This window comes from Phaeoacremonium minimum (genome assembly GCF_000392275.1).
Source record: "Phaeoacremonium minimum UCRPA7 unplaced genomic scaffold PA7_03_scaffold_363, whole genome shotgun sequence".
NCBI classification, from domain to species: Eukaryota; Fungi; Ascomycota; class Sordariomycetes; order Togniniales; family Togniniaceae; genus Phaeoacremonium; species Phaeoacremonium minimum.
In genome coordinates, this window is record NW_006921267.1 from 207043 (window position 1) to 225028 (window position 17986).

General features: G+C 51.2%; 3 protein-coding genes across 3 annotated transcripts; 2 read left to right on the forward strand and 1 right to left on the reverse strand.

Moving 5' to 3' along the window:
* Positions 1 to 985: 985 nt before the first annotated feature.
* On the forward strand, positions 986 to 6470 carry UCRPA7_4776 (putative ring finger membrane protein; the record flags this gene model as incomplete). Its single annotated transcript, XM_007917327.1, has 6 exons — positions 986 to 1957; positions 2453 to 2840; positions 3261 to 3599; positions 4221 to 4658; positions 4714 to 6392; positions 6462 to 6470. 6 exons carry the CDS (start codon positions 986 to 988, stop codon positions 6468 to 6470), a joined length of 3825 nt encoding a protein of 1274 aa, XP_007915518.1.
* A 3323-nt stretch (positions 6471 to 9793) lies between these two features.
* On the reverse strand, positions 9794 to 11459 carry UCRPA7_4777 (putative berberine bridge enzyme protein; the record flags this gene model as incomplete). The annotated part of the gene is made up of 4 exons (XM_007917328.1): positions 9794 to 10636; positions 10703 to 10828; positions 10896 to 11106; positions 11212 to 11459. The coding sequence occupies 4 exons, from the start codon at positions 11457 to 11459 to the stop codon at positions 9794 to 9796; spliced, it is 1428 nt and encodes a 475-aa protein (XP_007915519.1).
* A 2652-nt stretch (positions 11460 to 14111) lies between these two features.
* On the forward strand, positions 14112 to 14896 carry UCRPA7_4778 (hypothetical protein; the record flags this gene model as incomplete). Its single annotated transcript, XM_007917329.1, has 2 exons — positions 14112 to 14604; positions 14853 to 14896. The coding sequence occupies 2 exons, from the start codon at positions 14112 to 14114 to the stop codon at positions 14894 to 14896; spliced, it is 537 nt and encodes a 178-aa protein (XP_007915520.1).
* Between the last annotated feature and the right edge of the window lie 3090 nt (positions 14897 to 17986).

A 17986-nucleotide genomic window follows, 5' to 3' on the forward strand; every position in this document is an offset into this window, starting at 1 on the left:
CTGGCAAATATCATCATCCCCCCAACGCCCCAAACCGGCAGGAGGTAGACGTGCTGTCTTCATCCTTGAAAACGTGCAGAGCGCTTTATAATGTAGACATACTGTAAGAGGGACTGTAAAAAGCCACCTTGCGGTGTTCCTTTGGTGGTATGTTCAAGCCAATGTTATTATTTCCTCATCGTCCTACCTACCTGGGTAAGGGTAGGTAGCTAGCAATATGTTTGATACTCGAACGGAAGGCCGGAGTTTCTCAAGAGCCGCTTGCGATCTGGAGGGCATGGGGATACTGGATACTGGCCCCACCCACCGGAGTAGAGCCCGCCGCCCCCCAAACATGTTACCTACCTACGGCACTCCCTGTCACTCCCGGCAGCCGGACTTTCAATCGCCCAATACGTTATACGCATCTACCTGGTAGGGAAACGTGCGATTCGACTTTTCCAGTTGACTCCTGCCTTTATCATCTGTGTACTTCAAATTAGTGAACTAGTTAGGTAGAGACTAATCTTCGCATCTCTGTGATTCCTCGTCTACTTAGCTACCCAGGTACCTCCTACCTGAGGTGGATACCCGACGCAGCCAAACCTTACCTAACCTCCGGTGTAGTTAGTCCTTAAGTACCCGTACCTATCGACTCCTACTACTTTGTACCGGTGGCCAAATCCTGCTTCCGACTTTCATTCTCTCATCCTCGCTTGACATCCTCGGCGAATACGACACCACGACATCACGACTGTCCCATATACACATAGCACAGCACAGCACAGCACAGCTGGGGGTGCTAGTCCAGTCTCGTCAATCCTGAGCTGCAACTGAGGTAGTCACCTTGCCGACCGACGCCCGTACCAAAAATAACAGCAGCGACGAGGTCCAGAGAGCCGTGAAGAGCTTCTGTTGCTCGGCTGCAGGATGCGCTCTACACCTGCTTAGTCCTTCTTCTTCCCGCACCGACTTGCCGCACATCGAGACACCCACGCGCGCGGCCATGGAGGACGCAGCAGCCGATGCTGGCTTCGCGCCTCAGTCCGGCCCCTCCGCCCACCTGCGCCGACGCATCTCGTCTACCGAACACACTCAGATCCCGCCATCCTCACGACCCGCCGCCGCCGCCGTCAATGACCCCTCAGCTTCGTCAGAACCCGACACCTGTCGAATATGCAGAGGCGAGGCAACGCCCAGCGAGCCGCTCTTCTACCCTTGCAAATGCAGCGGGAGCATCAAGTATGTCCACCAGGACTGCCTGATGGAATGGCTGTCCCATTCTCAGAAGAAGCACTGCGAGCTGTGCAAAACCCCCTTCCGCTTCACCAAGCTATACTCCCCAGACATGCCCAAGTCTCTGCCCTTCATCGTCTTCGTCAGCCACATTGCCAAATACATATTTCGCAACTTCTTGGTCTGGGCACGTGCCCTGCTCGTCGTCTTCGTCTGGCTCTGCTGGCTGCCCTACTTGATGCGTAGTGTATGGTCGTTCCTCTTCTGGATCAGCGACGAGGGGCTTGGGGGTGGACAAAGTATCTTCGCCAGCCAGGACGCCTCTTGGGACCGTCTGACAGGCACCTCATTGTCCGTGTCCACATTCGGAACCAGCGTGTGCCCCTCCAGCCCGCTCTTCGCTGCGACTACGACGGCGGCAGTCCTTGGCGGAGCAGGAAGCCCTCTCCAGACTGCGTCTGACGTTGTACCTCACATAGTCAAGTCTCTCTACAACATCAACCTTACATATATCGATCCATTACCGAGCACGCTCCTACGGTTTCTCTTCGGTGCTGTCGGGCTTTCAGACACATCGTCGCCTTTCAATGCCTCGAATAATGCCGAAGGTGCTGCTTCGTCGACCGCCTACACGACTCCACCAACTCTATTAAGCGACGTCAGCTTTCTCCATATGACCAAGTCTCGCATGTTCAACCTGACCCTCATCGCTGTGCTCGAAGGGCAGATCATCACAGTTCTGGTGATCATATGTTTTATATTGATCATTCTCGTTCGGGACTATGTTGTACAGCAACAGCCTGAGATCAATATGCGCGCTGCGTTTGCAGCAGCTGACAATGGGGCCCCCCAACCACCGGTCGTCGCATTGCCAGCAGATCTTAGGGCAGAAGATATCGATAGACTTCGTGGTCCAGATGAGTCTGACCATGACGAAGTTGATACAGATACTGCTATCATGCAGATTGACGGCCTACCTGACGACAATGAAGCGGGCGCTACTGCACGAGATCAGACCCTTGGCACAGGCCAAGCTCCTCGACTGATAGCTGAACATGATGAACAGAGATCAGGGACTGAACCAACCACAAACGGTGCTTTGCTGCGACCAATTCCTGGGAGGACTGCATCTGCACGTTCAAGTCAATCATCGCGGCCGAATCTGGATTTGCCCGACCCGCAGTCTTCCTCGACTCCTTCTCTTCGATTGACTGAACCGTCTAAACTAGAATCACAGAGCGACAATAGGACGCGCGTTCCCGCGGCCGAGGGAAGCACAGTGCATGAGTACTTGAGGATATACCGTGAAGCTGGGGGTGATCCGGAGAAGATCCTGCAGATTGCCAAGAATGAACAGTTGGAGGACAAGTTGGCCTACTGGATCAGACTTACTCAGTCAATGGTAGAGAGGAGCAGACCCAGCGACGGGGAGGCCATTGGTGAAGCTTCTACTTCGGCCAGGTCACAGAAGCTAGGGTCGGGCTATGCGCCATCCAGCTCTGGTGCTCCTGAAATATCGCGCTCTGGTACTTCCCGGAATTCGGATCGTTCGTCCGAGTGGGAGTGGCCCGACGACTTGCAAAGTAGTGATAGCGGCTCTGCTGAGAAAGGCAAGGGAAAAGCAGGTACTGAAGAAGCAGGGCTCAGGACACATGGCGAGCTTCATACGCATCAACCCCCAAGACCGCGGTCTTACACGGATAACCCACCCATAAGCGACGCAACCGATCTTTTAGGGAACAATAATTGGTCTTTCTCCCACTTACCAGGAGAAGATGACATAGAAGGTGACTCGGCGAGGCTACCAATGGGACACTCAACGTCAGATCCCCCTGTCGAAGAAGCCGAAGAGTCGCGATCTTGGGAATATCCGTCACCACCATCGAGCACGCTCGCAGAGAGCCGACCTTCGAGTATTCGTGATCAAACATCACAACCTCCCAGTCGCAACGAAAGCGGTCCGATTGGTGAAGGCGGATCAGTCCCAAATGCGGTTGGCACACCTGAACCTGAGTCTGGGATACAAGAGGCGCCACCTGCTACAGAATGGGAGAATCTGCCAGATTTCAACGAACTAGAGGCTGTTCGACGCCCTACACTGGAAGGAGCCCTCCCTCCACACCAGCCGGGTGGTCTTGCCCGGCTCCTAGCCGACTTCATGTGGCAAGATGTTGATGCGATCGATCCTGGCGAGCTCCCACCGCTTCCTGACGATGGCAATGACTTTGCAGACCATGACGATCCATTCGCACCCTTGGGAGAGGATCCTGTTCCCCAAGATATAGAACGGGATCGAGAAGTGGTTGAAGCTGCCGCCGCTGCGGGGCTTGATGCGGAAGCCATCGAGGATGCTGAAGATTTGGAAGGCATCATGGAACTGATAGGTATGCGTGGCCCTGTAGCTGGGTTGTTTCAGAATGCTATATTCTGCGCCTTCCTGGTTTCCATCAGCATATTCGTGGGCGTTTTTCTACCTTACAACATTGGAAGAAGCGCAGTGTGGCTCGTGGCGAATCCCATGCGTCCTGTCAGAATCTTGTTCAGCATCTCGAAATTCGTCCAGGATGTTGCTCTCATTGCCGTCGGGTCCTTTTCTTGCGCCTGCTTGTGGATCATTGACTTGGGCCTGTTCGTTTTGCGGTGGAATCCTGTCTCCGATACTATTAAGTCGGCGGCTTTCACGTCATGGAACATGTCATCCAATGCGGCTCTGCGAATTGTCGATAGTTTCACTCTCGACCTACCACCGATCTCTGCAGGCGAAATTCGCAACTTTTCGGCTGTTAGTCACGAAGCGCTCCTGGTGGTAAAGGACCACGTCTCTTATATCTTCGCAGCTGTGGGACGCACAGTAATGTTCTTATTCGGTGGTGACTATTCGATTAAGGCAATCGAAGTTTTCTCAATTGCTGGTGAACTCATTTCGGCCGCAGCTCATGCTCTCAAGGACCTGCCGGCTCACCTCTCCAATCCTGGATCTTGGGTCATTGACTTAAACCGACCAGAGGCTATTCTGACCATCAACTCCGAGCTCGCATACTGGAGTGCAATGGACAGGACTTGGGCAATTCTAGGCGGCTACCTTACGGTCTTTTTTGTTGCCGGTCTTTACCTACGGCGAGGCAGTCCATTTTCACGGGGTCAGGCAGGGCAGGAGTGGGAAGCATCCGTCATCGATGGTCTCAACCAAGCGAGCGGTGTCATGAAAGTTATCTTGATCATCGGCATCGAGATGCTCATCTTTCCACTCTATTGCGGCCTACTCCTCGATATTGCACTACTGCCACTATTTGAGAACACCTCGATCATCTCGCGGATCTTGTTTACCGTAAACTACCCCCTTACCTCAATCTTTGTGCACTGGTTCGTTGGCACAGGATACATGTTCCATTTTGCTCTCTTTGTGTCCATGTGTCGCAAAATCATGCGCAAAGGGGTTCTTTGTACGTCTTCATTACCAGTCCTCGTGATGACAATCCTTGCTAACTGCCATTTTAGACTTTATCCGCGACCCTGATGATCCCGAATTCCACCCTGTCCGTGATGTTCTTGAGCGAAACGTCACCACCCAGCTTCGCAAGATTCTGTTCTCCGCCTTTGTGTATGGAGCTCTGGTCATCATTTGTCTTGGCGGGGTTGTCTGGGGGCTTGCTTACTCGATACCTAACGTGCTACCCATACACTATTCATCGAACGAACCCGTTCTTGAGTTCCCCATCGATCTCTTGTTCTACAATTTCCTCATGCCTTTGGCTGTCAAATTTTTCAAGCCGAGCGATGGACTGCATGCCATGTACACTTGGTGGTTCCGCAAGTGCGCACGTGCTCTTCGCATCTCTTGGTTCTTATTTGGAGAGCGTCGCATTGACGAAGAAGGAACTTTAGTCTTGGCACCAGGCTCACCACATCGCTCATTGGCTTGGTGGAAGAGACAGCTTTTGGAACTGACTGAGGATAACAACGTCATCCCCAAGACATGGAGGGACACTTTTGAGGGCGGAAAAGCAAAGCCCACATCAACGATACCCTCGGACGATATGATCCACCTCAACGTGAAGAAGGTTCACCTAGTACAGTCTCAACAACTGATCCCGGATGGCCGCTTCGTCCGTAGTCCGGCCTCGGATCAGGTCAAGATTCCCAAAGGCAAACAAGTATTCCTGGATGTCTCCGAAAACAATCTTCGCTTGGATGGAAAGGCCGATCTTGTAGAGACAGACCTCTACTCCACGAATCAGTACCAATTCGTGTATATCCCCCCGAACTTCAGGTTGCGAGTCTTCCTGTTCATAATGTTCATTTGGATATTCGCCGCCGTAACCGGGGTCGGGTTTACTATCATCCCACTTGCCTTTGGCCGCCAGATGTTCCACCTCCTCATTCCGTCACATATTCGGACCAACGATATCTACGCATTCAGCATCGGCATCTACCTCTTGGGATCTCTTGCATACTCTATTGTGCATATTCATTCATTAATAAAAAATGCAAGAAACTGGACCAGAGACACGTTGTCAACCATGCTCCAGCGCGATGCTGTCCGCCGCGTCGCAAGAGTTGTTCGCCATGGTGCGAAGCTCGTGTATGCATACTTGTTTCTACTCATTATTTTCCCTCTCATGGTCTCGTCTCTCATGGAGCTCTACTTCCTTATTCCCCTCGATACCTACATGTATTCTGCTATTCTATCCACGACAGTAACTCGGGAGACGGCTGCTTTAGGAATACATGGTCCTAAACACACCATTCGCGTCATTCAGTCTTGGACCATTGGTGTATTGTATCTCAAACTTGGTGCTCGTATCGTGGCATCCTGGTATCGCGACACACGTATGACGGCTGCCATTCGAGCGGTGCTTCGACGTGGGTGGCTCGAGCCCGATGTCTCCATTCTCACACGAGCGTTCGTTGTGCCGGGGGTGCTGCTATGGGTTCTTGCTGTCGCGGGGCCTTTGATATCAGCACGAATCTTCGTTCAGTACGGAGCCTTGGGTCCTGTGCCTGATGACGCAGCTTTGACCCTGATATACCGCCTCAGCTTCCCCATTGCAGCTATGGGCGCCGTAGGTGCTTATATCCTTTGGAGCTTGATCGACGTGTTCAGAAGCTGGCGAGTCAGGATTCGTGACGAGGCTTACTTGATTGGAGAGAGGTTACATAACTTTGGTGTTGGTACAGTGAACACTAGAGCGCGAGCCCGGGATGCATGGAGAGCAGGTGGCACTCGGCTATGATGTTTGCGACAGCATGTCTAGCATGTGAATGTTCGTAAACAGGACATCAATCGCCATTGATAACAATAGAGATATACCCTTCCGTCCTTGATATTTCAAAATTGGCGTTGGGGACAAGCGTCTAGATGTAATTCATGTAAATCGGCACCAACACTTGTTGTTATCGCACGTTACGTTTCTTCTTAACTACAGCGGTGCGTAAACCTTGCATCTGAACATCCTTGTCAAGGCAAATCTGAATCAGGATGAGGCGTCTATGCTGTCTATATCTATGTCTATTGTCTATCTCTCGAACCCATATCCCCCGATGCAGAACCTCTATATGCTTGTATTGTTGATGGAAATTCTGACGAGCTAGGGTCAATTTTTGTAAGCAACCGAGCGCCGTGCCACGAACAAGCAACTAACCTGTCCGGCAATTGTATGCGATGTGTAATTCCAGCTGAATCAGTGGTCCTCAACGTCCTCGTCCCTCCCAGGGTACATGATATCTTGGACTATAACAGCCCGAATGTGATGATACAAAATGAAAAAGTAGATGACAATGATAAAGATGGACATGACGTTCGCGACGTACAGGATTGGCTCACTCTTGAATGCTGTTCCTAGGGAAATGGTTGCTAATGTGAAACCGGTATTCGGAAATACCATAGCCCACCATCCGAGATGGAAGTACTTGGGTCGTTGGAGGAGAACAGCAATAAGAGCAATGCCAAACCACCACAGGCTCAGGCCCCATAGAAATACTGCTCCAATGACAGCCATGGTGCGGATCATGGCCACATCAAGAATGCCGTCCATGTTGGGATCAAAATTATCAGGTAAACCGTTTGCCATGCCGATAAATGCCAAGGCAGTGAAAGCCGGCGGGCCAACATTCATGAACAGCCCAGGCCGGTGTTCACGGTTCGGCATACCAGATTGCATGAGCCGGCCAACCATGTGTCCATACATGACGACTGACACAGATATGCCCAGTCCCTGACATGCTAGACCCCCTACAACTATGGGGACAGCCGCAATATCTGGCTGGGTGTCCGCAATGACAGATGCTATCGTCCCCGACAGCATTATGGGAAATATGGGTAGAATCCATGTTGGCATCATTGTCTGAAGCCCAAAGCTATGCCGGGTAAACACAAAGCTATACTGTGCCAGAGCAAGAATAAGCGTGATGATCACATAACCCCAGAATGCTGTCTGGACGGCCCAGTTAAGCGCGACGTCGTTCTCTGGAATTGCGTATCGATGAGTGCTTGTGATGATTGTCGCCAAGGACAGGAAGAATGTCGGGAAGAAGAAGCCTTCGCGAGGATGTGTGAGCGACTTCTTCAGATCACCAGCATTGAGGAAGAAGCGGCTTAACATTCCGGACACCACGAGCGCAAACATGATGATGTTCAGGATATAGAAGAAAAGGCCGATTTGCTTTAATCCTGGAAATTGATGAGGTTGTGCAAATATCAGTAGCGATAGGCCTCCAGTGCTCATAATCAAGGTAAACCATGCCCATGTGAAGTGGTGCATCCGCTGCTTGAGGCGTAGTTTTGGGCGGCGAGGATCATAGTTGTCGAAGGGCTGGGCCTGTTTCTCACTGTCGTCTGGATGGCGATGAATGTTTGTACCATAGCCTTCCGAGCTCGTCGCTGAGGAGTGACTGTGTCGTCTTTCTTCCCTTTGCAGTTGCGTTGGCGTCGGTATTTGGGGTGGGCCGGATTCCATTGTTGCAAAATGGCTCTAAGGATTTCCCCCGAGAAATAACCCTATATTAATGAATATTGTTCCAGGTTGCTGTTTTAGTGTGAGGGTAGGTCTTCCGGAGACCAACGAAATCGAGAATGAGTGACTGAAGTTTGTTTCGTTTTCACAGACAACGGAGAAAGAAGAGCGGATGTATTGCAAGTATTAGAACTCTGAAAGGTTATTCACAGCTGGCCAGCCACGTAACCTCCTGGGTCTCTAAGCCTCCTTATGCTGAGAGCAACTTCGCACATCTCTGGGAATGGACTGGTTTAATAGCATGCTTGTATCTTGGGTTGTCGATCGGCATATGCCAAGACATCAATACGTGCGGGTCTGGCACGAAACATCGACTTCTAATCTAAGAGCAGCGGTGCTGCATCTGAGTGCCGGATCCCTTTGCCGCATGCAAATCTACGAATCGCGGCCGATCGCTCCCCTGTGAACGTCGAGCATGGCAACATGGTGAGTTTAGGCCTGGTGGGTTCATTGTCGAGAATAGCGTGCCAAGAAGAGAGCCCAACGAATCTATATGAATACTTTGGTTCTTGGTGGAACACTGCGAATTTTGCTCCACAATGGGCCAAGTGTGACCAAGACCCAGGTCTTCCTTGATCCCGAGACATACAATGGCGCGAATGCATCACCAATCAATTCTTACCTAAATTACGATACAAGCGTTCATTTTCACAAAGCGGAATTCTCAAGTAGCCTTCACATGGTCTTCTCAAGACAAGTCCGACAAGACCATACCAGCGTTGTTGAGAATGTGGATGATGATGAAAAGGCTAGGATACCATGGCCCCTGAAAGACTTGGCGGACCCCCACGGATGCTAGGTGATTCATCCCGGATGCACATCTTGCATCAAAATAAGAATAGATATGAAGCAGATGGAAACGTGCAAGGGTAAAAGTGGACCTGTGAATCCCGGATATGTGGTCCCCAAAGGAAAGTCCCGAATTTGGCTCCACCACGGTCTGATTACATTAAACATTTATAAAGCCTAACATGTCCTCGATAATCTGTTGATGCCCAGGGGTTTTGTCATATGCATCGAGCAGCGAGTTTACCAATTGTCAGCACTATTATTCTTGTAAAATTGGCATGTGTTCATGTTACTGTACAATGTCCTGCCTCTCTATGGTTATTTAGAAACAAATGTCGTTCGAATGAACAAATCGGCCGGTTTGAGCAATGATGACCAATACCACTGGACTCAGGGGTATTTTCCCTTTGGTTTTATATCTCTTCTTTTCTCTTTTCTTTCCAGAATGGTCGTGATCGCCAACCTTGGTGTTCCGTTCGGAGTGGGCTCGTGGCTCCGTGCCAAGCTTGCTCTAGAGATAGGACATTGTATTTGAGACATTTCGGTAACAACAACGGATGCAGTTTCACATGTAAGGGTCCACATACCATGATTCACGATTCTGCCTATGCTCGGAAGATCTCTCAAATTCGTAAACGTGCACTTGACATTGCGTGATTCACACTACTTGGGTTGTTATCAAAGACGACTATAATAGAAGCTGGAGCTGAAGGGATATCATTGATGGCAACATTTCATGTCATCAAAGCTTCATTTCTGAGAGTAATGGCCATCTCCTATGATGTTGCCGGGCGCACGCTTTGAGGATTGTGAAATAGATCCGCAGAGTCCCATTTCTGCTTGATCGTCTCCAACGCAGGCAAGTTTGTCATCCAATACTCCGCCTGAGCTGCGCCATCCGCTACCGCCGGATCGACATAGCCAGGGTATGTCCCATAAACATCCGCAGGTGCCGCTTTGAGTAGTTGGTTGTGGAAGTTGGTCAGAAACGCGCGTGTACTGTCGGACACTTCAAGGAGACCTATGGCATAGGACTGGTAGAACATAACCTTGTCGCGATGAGCATAGGCAGTCGCGTTCATGGGAACGTCTGAGACAGCACCACCGCTGGCATCGAATATGATAAACCAGAGCAATGTGCCCTTGTCAGCGGATTCGACGTAATTGAAGAGATCCACTGCTCCTTGATCTGAAAGGGCATCTTCTGGTTTGAAAGCTAAGCTCTTGGAGTAGAAGGCCGTTGGCGTGTCAGAGAGATACAGGGCTTCGTGCTCGGCCCATTCAGTAAGCGAGCCAAGCCAATCGGTGATAACGAGACTGCCATTGCCATTCTGAGGGAGGCGATCAAGAATGCCGCTTGCTTCGAACTCTTCCTTTGTGCCGTAGAAAGTGCCAGTAATAATGACACCGAGTGGATAGATGACCAGCTCCGTTCCGAAGCGGCGATCCAAGTCTGGGTCTGTGATCACATCTTGCCATAGCTTGTAAGCTTTTGCGAGGTCTTCACCGTTGCCAAAGGTAAAGCTGTAGGAGTATTGCACCACATCTCCCGGTTCGGGGTGAGTCCTAAACACAAACTCGGTGATTACGCCAAACCCAGCACCGGCACCTTTGAGAGCCTGCACAAAGATGTTAGCCGTACGGACTGGGTTTGAAAAGCCCCCGCGAATCCGAGATGGACTTACAAAGAAGAGATCAGAGTTCTGTTGGTCGCTGGCGCGGACGATGCTGCCATCTGCCGTGACGACCTCAACTTCCACAACATGATCGAGAGCAGCTCCCCACATCCTAGACATGGGGCCTAGACCGCCCTTCAAAACAATAAACAATTAGCTAGGCAAAGACAAAGAGGTCGAGTGTCGAATGGACGGGGCGTACAATTGTCGCATGGCCACCAACACCCACGCCGGGGCAGATGCCATGGGCGAATGCACGACCACCCGCAGCATGGAGCTTGTCGTCGACGGAACCCAGCTTGGTGCCTGGCCCAATGGTGGCATGCCAGGTTGTATTGTCGATGCTGAACTGCTGAAAGTTTACCATGTCGATTGCGACAAGGTCATCTTCGCCTCCTCCGAGCCCGAAGTTGCTGTCCGAAGGTCAGTCTTTGATCGCTGGTCTTGACTCCTGCAGATGTATGGACATGAATGGGATAGTTCCTGCACAGATGGGCTCTTCAATGACAGTTGCTTACGCGTAGGAATGGCCGCCAGACTTAGCCTGCACCTTGACGCCGGCAGTGGAAGCACACTTGACGATGCCGGACACCTCTTGAGCGGTGTTTGGGCGCACCACGGCAAGAGGGGTGACATCGACGGCGAGGTTGTATGGCTTAACCCAGTTGATCTGGTAGAGAGGATCACTGGGGAACGAGACGCAGCCGGTTCTGCTCCCGCAGACATTGCTCAGACATGTCTCTAAGGCGCTCGGGTTATTGCCCATAATGGCAACAGGTCCAGTCTGGCGTGCGTAGAGACAAAACGGCGCAACGGTCGCCAGTGTTTGATGCTAGCAAAACGACAACGACGACGACATTGAGAGCAAAAAGAAGAGAGGAGAGAGAGGGAAAAAAAAAAAAAAAAAAGGACCGAAATGAGCAGGGGATCAGCAATGACGACGATTTATTAACGTTCGCACAGAGATTATTCTGTACTTCAGCTAATGCTGTTAGGCGCAGCTTCCCCCATCAGGGACGTGGACAGGGTCAAGAGGCCCCCTCATTCCCCCTTTCTGACCGATCAGCTGCTGGGTTGTCATCCTCCAGAACATGTACATACCTAGGCCAGGGCAAGTGCTGCATGGATGGGAACGGAAACTGGCACGTTACTTCCACTTCTACTTCCGGTTCCATATGCAGTTCCATTTCCTGGAACCACGAGACATCCATGGATGCAAAGAGCGAGCGAGCGAGCGAGCGAGAGGGAGAATGACAGGGCAGCCTGCGGGAGGTCGCCCATTACCTAAGGGCACACAGCAGAAATGACACGCCGCCGCCGCCGCAGGTTATCTAATGAACGAATCAACATGACCTACAGTACCAATACGTAGATCGGGAGTCAACGGTTAGACGCCGGCTGCTGGGGAATGACAGGCCACGACTGCGCTCTGGTAAGGGCCGCCCAGTTATGAAGGCGCCGTGTCCATACCACCGACTGCCAATTGCCGACAGCGAATTGGCCCATTGCATCGCTTCCCCAAGCCAAAGTCGGCCAGCCTGAGTGTTTCACCATCGCCGTAGTGTGCTGAGGTACACACGGTACAGCAACCTGATGGCCATTCAACAAGCAGGCCCCAGCCAAGCCAAGCCAAGCCAAGCCCAGCCAGCGCGCGTCATCCCGTGGCGAGCTTTTGCCAGGTTACCAGGAAGAAGACTGTACTGCGTAGTAATGGTCCGGAGAGAGTCCAGGAACACCTGGCTGAGCCTGGGCAAGACTACACTAGCTACTAGCTGGGCTGGGAGAGTAGCAGGATGTTAATGTTGCGCGGGGAGCACGAATCACAGGTGACAACACAGCCCGGACGCACTCGCTAGGCATCCCGGCCTGCTGAGGGTGCCCTCTCGAGGCCCTCTAGGCGCCACAACAAGAGGAAGGACGGGGAGTCCTTGGAGGTCCCAGGAGGGTTTGCGGGGGATGGTTGGCTGGCAGGTCAGCGGCCTTGCCCGTGGCACCTACACGCTGCAACCCTACGCGTAGACTAACACCACACCAAGCAAGGTAATCCAGATTTGATGCTGATCGGCAGAGACCTGCGCCGCGCCCATTTCTCCCCCCCATTGCCAATTACCTGTTCTCAGAGCATGGTTGGTTGTTTGCGTGTCTGTTTGTTTGCTTGCTGGCCAGGAACCAGGCGGATTGCTGGGGGCGCTAGATAGCATCTTAGCATGTGATTGTGGTCGGCTGACTCTCTCCAAGACGAACTTTTCCGAATACATGAAATACAGTAGAAAAATAACAACAAAGGAATGGGAAGAAATGGCAAGACAAGAATACCCGATGAGGCATAACCACCATAAAGGCGACGGTGATGGTAACTGTCCTGCTGGGTGGGATTTGCGTAGGGGTAGGTACCTTATCAAATGACAACATCGTGCATGCACAGTACATGTACGTCAAGAAGGTAGGTATGTATGTATGGCATCTCCAACTCCAACTCCCACACACACAATCACAATCACAACACCACCACACCACACAGCGCAACACGATCTAAAAACCATAGCAGCATCTCTTGCTTGTTCAATGGTTGATCGATAAATATATATTTTCATATAGACTACCTCGGTGGAGTGCCTTAGCATTGCAGCATTGCAGCGGTAGGTATACCAAAACTCGCACACACTTACATCAGACCAGCACCCAGCATCTGGCATCTAATTAACTCCTGATATCTGACGCCCGCCGCAAATTACCTAGGTAAGGTAGGAATCAAGTTAGTCGGCGGCACTTTCCAAAACAGTGAGTCAATCAGGGAGGGAGGACACTTGTAGCGCGCCTCTCGTCATCACGTCACGAGCTTTGATACCACTCGATATCCTGACTGGCCAGTCTTTCTTCTTGTTTTTTTATTATTATATTATATATATCTCTAGAAAAAAAAAGGGAGAGAGAGAGAGAGAGAGAATTAAACAGCCCGAGCGCCAATAGACTACCTATTCCGTAGGTAGGAGGTAGGCGGGCTAGGTAGGTCGGTAAATGCCCCTCTAAGCTCAGTGACATGCGGCTCAGCGCACGAGCCCCAAGCCCCGCACTAGGTGTGACTGGCTTCTTGACTCTAATGGAGATAGCTGCCTCATCCCACTGAGGAAACCTCCACCTCCTTCAAGTTTCTACCAGCTTTGCCAGACCCTCGAACGCACTCCAGCATTCAACCACAAACCACACAAACAAACACACTCGATACTCCTGTCTTGCAGCAGACTCGTCTCTATCAATTCAACTTTGATCCGCCATAAGAGCTTGATCAAAGTACGTCTTCTGCCGCCTATCTACCCACACGGCCCCCGCACACTCGAACCAAGCAAACGATCGACATATCGCGCTATCTACCCGTCCTCCTACCAGGAAGAAACTTCAACATCGCCCGCAGAACAAAATGAAGTCTGACTACTATCTCAATCTCTGTCTCGAGCAGGCCGCGCTCTCGCCCCTCCACTTCCGCCACGGCTGCGTTGTCGTCAAGGGCGGCAAGGTCATCGGCCAGGGCTTCAATGATTACCGCCCCGGCTACGATGGCGGCGCTCTCAAGACCGGTCGCCTCTCCTCTCGCGCCTCTCCTCTCGCCTCCGACGCCCATAGCAGAACAAAGAATCCGCCCGGCGCCAAGCGCGACTTCACGGCTTTCGAGACCGTCGGCGGTACAACGCGCGGCGCCGGGCCTCACGGCACCGTGGGCCTCAGCATGCACTCCGAGATGATGGCCATCCACTCTGCTCTCGCCTCATCGAGCACCCTTGCTGCCAGCACCGTGTCCTATATCAAACCGTCGCTCAAACTACCTGGTGATTATAAACACAAACTACGTGACGCCGTTCGGTCCTACACCGAGAGAGTCTGTCTCGAGGCAGTGGGGCAACATGTTCAACAAGGTACCGGCACGACTCAGACCGACGAGTGGCGTTTTGATACCCCTACACCTGGACGCGACGCTCCAGCCTCGTCATCATATCCATCGGCAGCGTCCGAAGGAGAGTGGGGGGAACAAGGACAAGAAGAACGAGAACAAGAACGACAACAAGAGCAAGAATAAAGCAAACACCAACAGACTGGAGAGAAGCAACGTGAAGAGAAGCAAGAAGCCTCCAGCATGTACCTCAGACAATGCCCTCCTTGCTAGCCAGCACGAAGCTGGCCGAGAACTACATCACCGTGACATATTGAACAAACGTAAATCAAATAAGAAGGAAGCTGTACAGCATCATCTCCACGAGGTCAGCCGCCCGCATCAGCTTAAGTTTGTAGCCTTCGCTAATCTTTTACAGCACAATCGACTAAGAAGCCCGTCAGGTCGATACACCCTTACCTCGAAGAAGGGTGTCGAGGATTCTGGCCATAGCGTTAAAGAACGTACAAAGCACCCCAAGCTTATCGGCGCTGACATTTATGTGGCTCGTCGTGTCAATTATTCCACCGCATGCGAAGAAAACAGCAGCCCTGTTGCCGTACCTGAAGCAATCCTCAACTCCGATGCGTCCCAGTCGAGGAGCGGCGTGGATGAGATATGTGCGCCGGCTTGCACGGGTTCCCTTCATGACGAGTTAGTCTGCAAAGTCTTGGACGTTCCGGAGGAGGATGTCGTCGAGGCTGAGCAGCAGGCTTTTAGGGGAATCGCCGAGTCTCGTCCGTGCTATCGCTGCGTTTCTTACATGCATTCTGTTGGCATCAAGCGAGTCTTTTGGACAACCAATAGTGGCCAGTGGGAGGGTGCCAAGGTCAGAGACCTAATGGATTGTTTGGCCGGTGACCCAACGGCATCTACTGGTGATCCTTCTAGCTTCGGGGACCGCGTCTTTGTCACCAAGCACGAGGTCTTGATGATGCGGAGAATATGTGATGGAAACCGTAATACGAGACGATAGATATACATTCCTACGCTTTGTGGATGTAGCAAACGATGTTTTGCTTGTATTTCTTGGATTGTTTCCGCGCGTTCCTCCATGACTGCAAATTGTCCAGAGTAGCACGTCGCTTTTGCCTACCCGTTATCGTGAGCTTCTCTATCGCCCACTCATACTGTAGTCGCTCCCTTTACCTCCCATAAATCGCCTTGGCTAGAGCACACATCCTCTGCTGCGGTATATTGATGTAGTTGAACGTGTATGAAAATGAATCGGGTTGTAAACCGGGCCCAATATGCTAAGCAATTGCAATCAGCCACACTAAGTTGCGGAGACTGCAGCATAATGTATGTGAGGATATTATTTGAATCCACACATAAGGTAGACATTCGATTCAGCACTATTTACACTGCTTCCTTGTTTCTCTCTTGAGGTTTGCTTCGGGCATCCGTTTTCTTATGCGACCTGAACAAGCCCCAGAAACCGCCACCACTGTTCCATTTCTTTACTCGGAATATATAGTATACCAGGACAGCCATCGCAATATTAAAGAAAATGTATGCCCACATGATGCCGAAGTTGCGCCAGCGTTCGCTCCAATATATACTAGCCGTCGACATGAACTGATCAGCGTTTGAAAATGCACAATAACGGCACTGCTCAAGGCCTTCTGGGTTTTGCAACTGCCCGGGAGCCATTTGTAAGAACGGCTCCAGATATTGGCCGCACGTCTGATTAGCTGGGGGGTCGAATATTGCAGTTTCGCTAGCCGAACAGGTGACTAGTCGCTGATGAAGAGCAGTTGACACGATACCGCCAATCCAGTACGTAAAAGGAGAGACGCGGTACATGAAGATCCAGAAGCCCGGGAGTGCCGTTGGTGACTGGAGGACGCCACTAAAGATAGTGCTGAGCATCGTAAGTAACACAACAATACCCGCAGCTGCTTGGGCGTTCGGCAGCGCAGCAATAGTCATGTGTGCAAAAGCACTGGCATAGACAAACAGCTGGATGACAAATAGAAGAACAAGGCCTTGGCGATCAGAGCTCTGAACACCGACTACCGGATAATAAAAGCATGCATATATGAGCACCGCTGTGAAAATCTGATAAGGGATTTCCACGACAATATTTGCGATGAGAAATGCCTTCCAGGAATAGGCCTTGCTGGGGCGCTCGCGTACTTCATAGAGAGACCGCTGGGTTATAAAAAGTGGTTGAATCTGGTATCAAACGGTTAGTCTTTATATAGCATTCAACCAGGACTTTTTAGCGTACCTGTTGCACCAAGGTAGTGAAGATTGTCGTGACCATGAAGACAGAGAACATGACATCACGCATGCCAGCCTGCGTTTGCTTCGCCTGATAAAATGTAAAACCGATGAAGAGGCCTGCCGCAATGCCTAACATACACTTGGCGAAGACGTAGCTAGGCATTCTCCAGTACTGTTGGAATACGCGTCTAGTGACCACTTCTAACTGCACCAGAAATGGCATGGCAAATTCAGAGTGAGTTCTGACATTGCCATCCCCGACCAACTTTTCGTTCTCCTTATCGTGTTGAAGTCTGCTGATCTCGGCCTGTGTTTCTTGAAACTCCCTGCTCGATTTCCAAATCGAATGCCAGTCGTCGCCGCTTCCATTGGCACCTTTATTCACGACCTCGAGCATATACTCAGCAGGATTCTCTTTATCGCCACAGGGCCGGGCACCATTAGACTCAAAGTAATCTAGAAGGGTACGCGAGTTGCGTCCGACATTGCCAAAGTAGACTGTTTTGCCGCCATTGGCCAAGAACAGAAGCCGGTCAAACTCTTGGAAAAGGATTGCGTTGGGCTGGTGAATTGTGCAAAGTACAGCTTGACCTGCATCTGCAAGTTTGCGAAGAAAAACGCAAATAACCCATGAGCTTTGAGAGTCGAGACCGCTAGTAGGCTCGTCCAAGAAGAGAAGCAACTTGGGTTTGGCAACTAGTTCAACGCCAATGGTCAATAGTTTTCGTTGCTCAACATTCAGGCCTTGCCCTGGGACGCCAACTACTGCGTTTGCGTAGTCTTCCATATTCAACATCTTTATCACTTCCTCCACAAAGACGTACTTGTCCTTTTTACTCACTGATGGAGGTTGTCGAAGCATAGCGCTGAATTGAAGGCTCTCTCGAACAGTAGCTGTTTCAAGATGCAAGTCTGAACAAGGGCGTTAGCGTGGGAAGGTATTGTAGACGACTAGCTTGGACGAAATCTACCTTGTTGTTGAACATATCCTGTCTTCCGTTGGAAACTAGGATCCAGCGGTTTACCGTTGACAAGCATGTCGCCTGTAATGATGCCCATAGTTGTACGCTGTGCCAGAACATCAAGAAGTGTGGTCTTTCCAGCACCACTAACACCCATCAAGGCCGTCAGAGTACCTG